At 46.2% G+C, this 10,409-nt stretch overlaps 1 protein-coding gene across 2 annotated transcripts in view; it reads right to left on the bottom strand.

Annotated features, from left to right (window-relative positions):
• The window catches only part of LOC118378592 (retinal-specific phospholipid-transporting ATPase ABCA4-like), a 140,470-nt gene that overhangs the window by 108,358 nt on the left and 21,703 nt on the right, over positions 1-10,409 (bottom strand). For both annotated transcript variants that reach the window (XM_052475962.1, XM_052475963.1), the window contains exons 8-10: positions 6,855-6,944; positions 2,228-2,465; positions 1,943-2,082 (exon numbers count right to left, since the gene is read on the bottom strand). In XM_052475962.1, the coding sequence (XP_052331922.1) occupies positions 1,943-2,082; positions 2,228-2,465; positions 6,855-6,944 (468 nt within the window). The remainder of the gene's footprint in view (positions 1-1,942; positions 2,083-2,227; positions 2,466-6,854; positions 6,945-10,409) is intronic.

The raw sequence follows: 10,409 nt of genomic DNA, 5'->3' as shown, positions 1-10,409 counted from the left end.
ATACTATGAAGTCCTGTCCTTCTCAGATCTCCAGTATGCATAGTAAATGTCTCCAAGCAGCTCAGTAGAATAAGACTTAACATCTGTTTTCTGTCAACTGCTATAAATATAAATACAGAACAAATGTTATATGAATGAGCTCTGTTCTCTTTTGTCCTTCAGTTGGACGTTGGAACTGTCATGACGTTGGCCTCGTTGGGTACAGCAAGCCCCACCCCCCTCTCCCTGCCTCCCCCTTTCCTCCTTCAACTAGGTTGCTGTGGTCAGAGAGACGTGGTAAACTCCTGAGGATCTCCTCATTGGACACACAGTACAGAGAGAGTAGATTTTCATGGAGAACGAAGGACATCCGTCCACCTCACAGAACTTAAGGTACGAACAAATTTCATGTTCCGGAGAAAGTATACAAGATCGGTGAAGAATCCAGCTACGAACTGGTCCGTTCTGTCCCCCTGTCACAACTTGGGGAAGCTCATGGGAGGCGGTGTGGCCACATTACCATAACGCTGTTTATATAATAGCCTCAGATATGAGGGCTACATCTAATTGTTGTATAAGATGAATGAGTGAGTCGATTTTGGACTGTTTAATGAAGAAAAATATAATTCCCTTTTGACTTGAACTAAATCAGAGGACAGCCCCTGAGCCCAGTTAGGGTCATGCCTCCTGGGACAGCCCTTTTTCGGCCCTTCCGAATAAAACCACACACTCGGGTTTTCGATCAGCAGACCGAGCTTACCTCAATTACGAGATGGCTAAAAGGTTGTAGACCATTGCTGAATCTTTTAACCATACCATGTGGTTAAACTCTTAGACTATCGATACTGACAGAATAAGAACAAGTCTTTGATATTAATTACTAGTCTGCAGCTAGGAATTCGGTATCATTGAACGCGAAGAACGACAAAACATCCATTCTATAACGAAACAAATGAATGTCACTCTGAACTCTCCACTATAACCACGACAGAGAGAGAGAGAGGGAGAGAGATGGACAATTCTACAAAATAAATAAACTTTTCACCAGCGATTAAGACGACACACTGAGCGTTTTTGCAATGAGTGAGCGTTCATGTGTAAAGGATTAGCATTTCAATTGTTATAATGATCACTCTGTTGTGCCTTCTTAGTCGACCCCCACTTCCCCTCTTGTCTAACAAGCCACCATGCTGGTTTATCATTTCTGGTAACCACATTTACCTTGTTTGTTTGTTTATGCGTTTCTGTGAATTACTTAGTTAGTAATAAATAAATTATTTAAGACAATTGATGTATAGATGACTCATAGTGAAGACTGGGTTCGTGCAGATAACCAACAATTTACGATGTCTGGAATGAGACTAATGTGAGGTAAAGTAAATAATTAATTAATTCGAAGACTAATTGATCAGATAAAATATCTGAAAAGTTATTTTAGGAAATGATAACTTTGTAATCTGAATATTTTTCCTTGGTGCCCCGACCTCCTAGTAATTACGGTTACATGATTAATCAATCTAATCGCGTAATAACTAATTACAGAGAATCTTTGATAAAAACTATCAGTCTTCAGTTAATGATAGTAAAGACATGACAGAACCCCCTGTAACAAACACAATTGAGCCTTGGAACCCCCTGTAACAAACACAATTGAGTATTGGAACCCCCTGTAACAAACACAATTGAGCCTTGGAACCCCCTGTAACAAACACAATTGAGTATTGGAACCCCCTGTAACAAACACAATTGAGCCTTGGAACCCCCTGTAACAAACACAATTGAGTATTGGAACCCCCTGTAACAAACACAATTGAGCCTTGGAACCCCCTGTAACAAACACAATTGAGTATTGGAACCCCCTGTAACAAACACAATTCCTCAACAGGGTGTTTGCGTGTTTGTGCACATATGTTCGGGTTAACAAGAGTCACAGAGGAGGAGAGGAGGGTGTGTGTTGTCTTACACTCTTTAGTATCAGTCTGATGGCTGGGGAGTCTGGAGCGTAGAGGATCTTCCCCATGAAGAGAGGCTTGACTGAACTCCAGACGATCTTAGTGACCGGGTTAGACTCCAGAGTCTGCATCAGGTCGTTACAGAACGGAGCTGAGAGAAGAAGGGGGGGGACATGTCTAGTTAGCCTGTGACAAGGGAAGCAATGGAATAGTTCCTAAAGTGTAAACTCTGAGCACATCTCAAATATTTTCAAGTATTTGACCCGGATCTGAGCCCTAGTCACGACTCTACTTACTGGTTGTCATGTCGTAGACATAGTCGTGGTTCTTGGATCCATTCACCCCCAGGAACACCTTGTAGTTGTTGTCTTCGTACCAGTTGAAGGAGAGGACCCTGGATCCCTCTCCGTCTGGGTACCCACAGAACAGGGCAGACACAATGCTCATCAGCTGGCTAAAGGAGCTGGGACCACCAGCCCGGAACAACGGATAGACAATCTTCAGAAGGTCCTTGGTGCTGTTTCTCTCAAAGAGCTGGAGGTAGAGAGAAAGAGGGAGGAAAACAGAAGAGAGGAAGAGAGGAAGAAAAAGGTTAGACGGGTAGACCACCTTCAGAAGGTCCTTCCTTGGTGCTGTTCCTCTCAAAGAGCTGGAGGTTAGACAGGTAGACCACCTTCAGAAGGTCCTTGGTGCTGTTCCTCTCAAAGAGCTGGAGGTTAGACAGGTAGACCACCTTCAGAAGGTACTTGGTGCTGTTCCTCTCAAAGAGCTGGAGGTTAGACAGGTAGACCACCTTCAGAAGGTAGTTGGTGCTGTTCCTCTCAAAGAGCTGGAGGTTAGACAGGTAGACCACCTTCAGAAGGTACTTGGTGCTGTTCCTCTCAAAGAGCTGGAGGTTAGACAGGTAGACCACCTTCAGAAGGTACTTGGTGCTGTTCCTCTCAAAGAGCTGGAGGTTAGACAGGTAGACCACCTTCAGAAGGTACTTGGTGCTGTTCCTCTCAAAGAGCTGGAGGTTAGACAGGTAGACCACCTTCAGAAGGTACTTGGTGCTGTTCCTCTCAAAGAGCTGGAGGTTAGACAGGTAGACCACCTTCAGAAGGTACTTGGTGCTGTTCCTCTCAAAGAGCTGGAGGTTAGACAGGTAGACCACCTTCAGAAGGTCCTTGGTGCTGTTCCTCTCAAAGAGCTGGAGGTTAGACAGGTAGACCACCTTCAGAAGGTACTTGGTGCTGTTCCTCTCAAAGAGCTGGAGGTTAGACAGGTAGACCACCTTCAGAATGTACTTGGTGCTGTTCCTCTCAAAGAGCTGGAGGTTAGACAGGTAGACCACCTTCAGAAGGTACTTGGTGCTGTTCCTCTCAAAGAGCTGGAGGTTAGACAGGTAGACCACCTTCAGAAGGTACTTATATATATGAATTCCATTTCGTTCATGTTTTTTCTGTGAGCTCAGTTTTTATAGAGAAAGATCAATCCCAAACTGTGCGAAGTAGTAGGGAGTTGTAGTTTCCAACAGGCCAATATTCTACATAGTTTAGCGCATAAAAAGGTAATTAACTACAATGACCATAATCCATTGCTCGCCTACTTGTCAGGTCTGTGTGGGGCAGACATGGAGAGACAGAGAAGAGACAGAAGACGTGCGATGGAGAGGGATATAGAGATGTTGCTTCACAAGGTATCTCTACTTAAAAATACATGATCTAAGTGATGGATAGTTGGTATTCAGCAGTCATAAAAGCCTTATTTACTTTGAAGGGCGTTGGGTGGGCCATTTCTCTTACTATTGATAACGAGGACAGGTGTTGGGTGGGCCATTTCTCTTATTATTGATAACGCGGATAGGTGTTGGGTGGGCCATTTCTCTTGCTATTGATAACGAGGACAGGTGTTGGGTGGGCCATTTCTCTTACTATTGAAAACGAAGATAGGTGTTGGGTGGGCCATTTCTCTTACTATTGATAACAAGGATAGGTGTTGGGTGGGCCATTTCATGTGCGTTAGCCCAAAAGTCTCTCTCCTCGTCTCAAAAAACGCATGAAGTTGCATTATGACGAAAAGGCTGTTGGCCGTTCATTTGCACCAGGGGATCAAGTTTTAGTTTTGTTGCCAATCCCTGGCTCATCTCTGTCAGCACGTTTTTCTGGACCATATCTGGTGGAAAAGAAACTCAATGACACCAATTATGTGATAAAGACACCAGATCGAAGGCGTTCTTCCCGTGTGTGTCATGTTAACATGCTGAAAACATATTATGTGCGTGATTCTCCCGACAGCTCCTCAAGTAAGCCGGTCCAGCCCGCCGTCTCCAGTGTGGCTGCGGTGGTGCTGAAGCCTGGCTGGGACCTAGATGAGGATAAAGAGGACGGGTTGGAGTTACGCCATACGTTACAGCAAGGTGAACGCCTATGTAATTCAGAGATGCTGAAGAAGTTACCCTCTCAAATGGAACATTTGGGTAATGATCAAACTAAGGATCTTATCCTATTGATAAACAGTTTTCTCAGTGTGTTTCAGGACATTCCAAGTCGCACATCCATCTTGGAACATGACGTGGATGTGGGGAACGCTGTTCCTATACGTCAGCATCCGTACCGGGTTAATGCTAAGAAAAGGGAAGTAATGAAAAGTGAGGTAGCTTATTTATTACAGAATGACATGGCAAAACCCAGTAACAGCTCCTGGAGCTCCCCATGTATTCTTGTTCCTAAGCCTGACGGTACGTCCCGCTTATGTACGGACTATCGTCGCGTAAATGCAGTTACAAAGTCTGATTATTTTCCTCTACCTCGCTTAGATGACTGTATTGATAGAATTGGCTCTGCTGCTTACGTTAGTAAGTTAGATTTGTTAAAAGGTTATTGGCAGGTGCCTCTGACCTCTCGAGCTTCTGACATATCGGCTTTTGTTACGCCAGATAACTTTGTACAATACACTGTGATGCCCTTTGGCATGTGTAATGCACCTGCTACTTTTCAGCGGCTAGTTAACATTGTGTTTGAAGATGTGCCAAATTGTACTGCTTACCTTGACGATGTGGTGATTCATTCGTCTACTTGGTCTGATCATCTCTCCACTTTGAAAAGGGTGTTTCAGCGGTTGGAGAATGCTTCTTTAACCCTCAATTTGTCCAAGTGTGAGTTTGGGAAGGCTACAGTGACTTACTTAGGGAAACAAGTGGGACGAGGTCAAGTGCGCCCAGTAACTGGCAAAGTGGAAGCAATTGTTGCTTTTCCTGCTCCCACTACTCGCCGCCAGTTGCGCAGATTGCTGGGGATGGTAGGGTACTATCGTACATTCTGTAAGAATTTCTCAACGGTAGAAGCTCCCCTTTCATCTCTGCTTAGTCCCAAGGTACCATTCAAGTGGTCCAAGGACTGTAACTATGCTTTTGAGTCCGCTAAAGCGCTACTTTGTAGTGCCCCAGTGCTTGCCGCCCCCAACTTTGACAAACCTTTTAAGTTGGAGGTAGATGCTAGTATAGTGGGGGTGGGTGCGGTTCTCTTACAGGAAGATGAAGACGGAGTGGATCGGCCCGTCAGTTTCTTCTCCCGTAAGTTCAACTCGTGTCAGTCAAGGTACTCTACAATCGAACAAGAGACGCTGGCTTTATTGCTTGCCTTACAGTTCTTTGAGGTATATGTGGGCTCCAGTGCCTTGCCTGTAATGGTCTTCACGGACCATAATCCATTGGTGTTCTTGAAACAAATGTGCAACCAGAACCGCCGCCTTATGCGGTGGGCTATAATGTACAAGGATATAATGTACAGATCGCTTATGTGAAGGGCTCGGCGAATGTGGTTGCTGACGCTCCATCAAGGGTTTACTAACTGGGGATGCGTTGGCTTTTGTTATTGCAAAACTAGGTTTGCAATTTTTGTGGTGGGCGTATTACGTTCCCCAGTTTATGTGTTGTAGTTTGTATGTTTGCATGTGTTTATTTCAGGAAATGGCTTCCTGAAATCCCTCAAGCAGCTGATTGGTCGACTCCATGGCTAATTGGAGAGCTGACCCCGCCCCCTCGTCAAGACACAGCTGTCTCCAATTACCCATTCCTTCAGAAGCTATATAAAAGCCAGTGTTCTGTTCAGGAGGAGGAGATTTGCTGGGAGGTCATTGAAGAGATTTTGCTGGGATTCATTGCTGAGAGTTGGTATGTTTTGTGAGTTTGTTGCTCAGATAGAGCTTATTTGATGTCCTTTGTTTCTTAGTTTGTTTGTGAAATTGTTTAAAATGTTGTTTCATTTGTTCCCAGGGGGGAAGGGGAAGGCACCTAGGGAGTGCTTAGGCAAGAGGCCCGCGGGCATACATATACCCGTAGCATATTCACTGTCTAGGCACACTAGGTAAGACCTGGGCGGACCACCCACTGTATTTTGGTTAGGGCACCAGGTGGTGCTAAATTAGGTAAGTAGTGGGTAGGCAGGTAAGATAGGAGAGGGGGGGGGCTTTGAGATTTACTTTCTTTGCTTTGGTTCCGTCCAGCCCCTTTTCCCCATATTACCGTGTAAAGGAATAAAGTCCTTGTAAACGGTACCACATTCTGCCTGTTGTCATTCTTACTCGCACCTACAGTCCATACCTTTTTCACTTCACGGAGAGTTTAGTTGTAGCAGGGTGTTGCGTTCCCTCTTCATAGAGGTGTGCGTAACAGAAACTAACAGCTTCCTGTATCTGGGAGAAACTAACAGCTTCCTGTATCTGGGAGAAACTAACAGCTTCCTCATCATAGCTCCCAGTTACTGGGAGGAACGAACAGCTTCCTGTATCTGGGAGGAACGAACAGCTTCCTGTATCTGGGAGCAACTCATAGAGGGAACTGAGTGATGAATTCTGCAAATGTTAAGAGGGAGGGACAGAGAAGGAGGAGAAGATAAATGGAGAGCGAGAGGATAACAGAAAGACATATGATAGATGACTCACCACTTGGACCTTCTCTGATACAGCGTTTAGAACACGCCCCCAGTATCGTAGGTCTGGTCCGTCCGTGTGGTTGTCCAACACCCGGGGCAGCTGGGAAAAGATAGTTTGGACAGGTAATAGTCACATCTCAGGGACTACAGATGAAAACTAGCCGGCTGGCACATTTACATAAATATTGATGAGATGTGCATTGTCCCTGTAAAATACATGAAAAATAACGTTTGCATACTTTGAGATGTTATAAAAACCATTTTGAATAAAGTTTGATTTGTTTTTTAAAATTAGGTTAAAATGTTTGAAATCATGCAAAGATAACTAACTAGGCCTGAATCAACGTGCTATACTCTCATACTCTTTCACCTTTACGACTTTAAAGGAAAAGCCCCTTAACACTGGCTCTCCAAGGCCACTGACATGCCACAGAGAGTCACTACGGAAACAGAGAACGCCAACACAAACATCTTACATGCTTCCTATGACATTCCTTACACTTCCATTTCAATGGAGGGAGGGAAGAGAGAGCAAGGGAAAAGGCAAGATAATAGGAGAGGAGAGGTAGTAGTGATCTATTAGTAGGAGGGAGGGAGGGGGAGAGAGAGGGAGGGAGGAACAAACTAGTAAAATAGAGGAAGAGGTGAAGCGAGAGGGTTTACTCTGTCCATGTTAAAACACAATCCTTATTACTAAGCAAGTGAGGAGTTTTTGTATTGGGGTGAAATGAGTGTCGATATTTAGTCAAGATAAACATGAACTGACTACGTTGTTACGTGTGTACTAATATACACTACCAGTCCAAAGTTTCTGAACACCTTCATTTTTACTATTTTCTACATTGTAGAATAATAGTGAAGACATAAACTATGAAATAACACATATGGAATCATGTAGTAACCAACAAAGTGTCAAACAAATCAACATTTATTTTATAATTTAGACTCTTCAAAGTAGCCACCCTTTGCTTTGCTGGGTGAACAAGTATGATTTTAGGAATATTGCTAGATGTAATAGAATAGCACCACTTGTATGTGTCTGAGTCCAGTATGAGGGAATTAGAGGTAGTTTCACAATAACTAGCGTTAGCGCAATGCCTGTACCTCTACAGGAACAGTTAGCATGCTGTTCCTTTTCATCCGACTCTGGGGATGTAGATAAATTGCTTCATTGACAAAATCTCAAACTATCTCTTTAATATTGAGGAAATTACAATCATTGATGCTGATTACAGGTTATTGTTTTTCTGTGAAGAAAATTCTTAGGCTGACCGTGTAGGTAAGGCCACTTTAGGGATGGAAAACCAGTCTCAGTGTGAACTTCAACAACCACAACCAGAAAGAAAACATATTGCAGAACGAACAATAAAATAAAAGTATATCTTCTAATGTCTCTCCTCTCCCTATAGGTGACACACGGCCCTGTCTCTCCTCTCCCTATAGGCGACACACGGCCCTGTCTCTCCTCTCCCTATAGGCGACACACGGCCCTGTCTCTCCTCTCCCTATAGGTGACACACGGCCCTGTCTCTCCTCTCCCTATAGGTGACACACTGCCCTGTCTCTCCTCTCCCTATAGGTGACACACGGCCCTGTCTTTCCTCTCCCTATAGGTGACGCACGGCCCTGTCTCTCCTCTCCCTATAGGCGACACACGGCCCTGTCTCTCCTCTCCCTATAGGTGACACACGGCCCTGTCTCTCCTCTCCCTATAGGTGACACACTGCCCTGTCTCTCCTCTCCCTATAGGTGACGCACGGCCCTGTCTCTCCTCTCCCTATAGGTGACGCACGGCCCTGTCTCTCCTCTCCCTATAGGTGACGCACGGCCCTGTCTCTCCTCTCCCTATAGGTGACGCACGGCCCTGTCTCTCCTCTCCCTATAGGTGACACACGGCCCTGTCTCTCCTCTCCCTATAGGTGACACACGGCCCTGTCTCTCCTCTCCCTATAGGCGACACACGGCCCTGTCTCTCCTCTCCCTATAGGCGACACACGGCCCTGTCTCTCCTCTCCCTATAGGCGACACACGGCCCTGTCTCTCCTCTCCCTATAGGTGACACACGGCCCTGTCTCTCCTCTCCCTATAGGTGACACACTGCCCTGTCTCTCCTCTCCCTATAGGTGACACACTGCCCTGTCTCTCCTCTCCCTATAGGTGACACACTGCCCTGTCTCTCCTCTCCCTATAGGCGACACACTGCCCTGTCTCTCCTCTCCCTATAGGCGACACACGGCCCTGTCTCTCCTCTCCCTATAGGTGACACATGGCCCTGTCTCTAGGTGTATGGCCCAGTCACCTCTTGTGTGACTGGGCCATAGTGTGTTTCTCTGAGTGAGCTGAGGGAGGGGGCATTGCCTAACTCATTAACTAATCCTATTAGGGAAATAGGCCAAGAGGCTATCGCTCTATCGCCATGCCAACCTGAGCCAGTCACCTGCCTTCTGGAGACTATACCCTGGACTGAACTCTGACAGAGAGAGAGGAGACTCTACCCTGAACTGAACTCTGCCAGAGAGAGAGAGGAGACTCTACCCTGAACTGAACTCTGACAGAGAGAGAGAGGAGACTCTACCCTGAACTGAACTCTGACAGAGAGAGAGAGAGAGAGAGAGAGGAGACTCTACCCTGAAATGAACTCTGACAGAGAGAGAGAGGAGACTCTACCCTGGACTGAAATCTGACACAGAGAGAGAGGAGACTCTAACCTGAACTGAACTCTGACAGAGAGAGAGAGGAGACTCTACCCTGGACTGATCCCTGACAGAGAGAGGAGACTATACCCTGGACTGATCCCTGACAGAGAGAGGAGACTATACCCTGGACTGAACCCTGACAGAGAGAGGAGACTATACCCTGGACTGAACCCTGACAGAGAGAGGAGACTATACCCTGGACTGATCCCTGACAGAGAGAGGAGACTATACCCTGGACTGAACCCTGACAGAGAGAGGAGACTATACCCTGGACTGAACCTTGACAGAGAGAGGAGACTATACCCTGGACTGAACCCTGACAGAGAGAGGAGACTATACCCTGGACTGAACCCTGACAGAGAGAGGAGACTATACCCTGGACTGATACCCTGGACTGATCCCTGACAGAGAGAGGAGACTATACCCTGGACTGATCCCTGACAGAGAGAGGAGACTATACCCTGGACTGATCCCTGACAGAGAGAGGAGACTATACCCTGGACTGATCCCTGACAGAGAATGGAGACTATACCCTGGACTGAACCCTGTCAGAGAGAGGAGACTCTACCCTGGACTGAACCCTGACAGAGAGAGGAGACTATACCCTGGACTGATCCCTGACAGAGAGAGGAGACTATACCCTGGACTGAACCCTGACAGAGAAAGGAGACTATACCCTGGACTGAACCCTGACAGAGAGAGGAGACTATACCCTGGACTGATCCCTGACAGAGGGGGGGTAGAAGGGGTATAAAAGAGAGGGAGGACAGTAAGAGAAGTATGAGGTAAGGAGGAGGAGGACAAGAGGTAAGGAGGAGGAGGAGAAAGAGGAGAAAGAGGAGAAAGAGGAGGAGGAGAAAGAGGAGGAG

The sequence above is a fragment of the Oncorhynchus keta genome, chromosome 23 (genome assembly GCF_023373465.1).
Source record: "Oncorhynchus keta strain PuntledgeMale-10-30-2019 chromosome 23, Oket_V2, whole genome shotgun sequence".
Taxonomy (NCBI): domain Eukaryota; kingdom Metazoa; phylum Chordata; class Actinopteri; order Salmoniformes; family Salmonidae; genus Oncorhynchus; species Oncorhynchus keta.
This window is presented reverse-complemented; position numbering and strand designations above follow the sequence as displayed.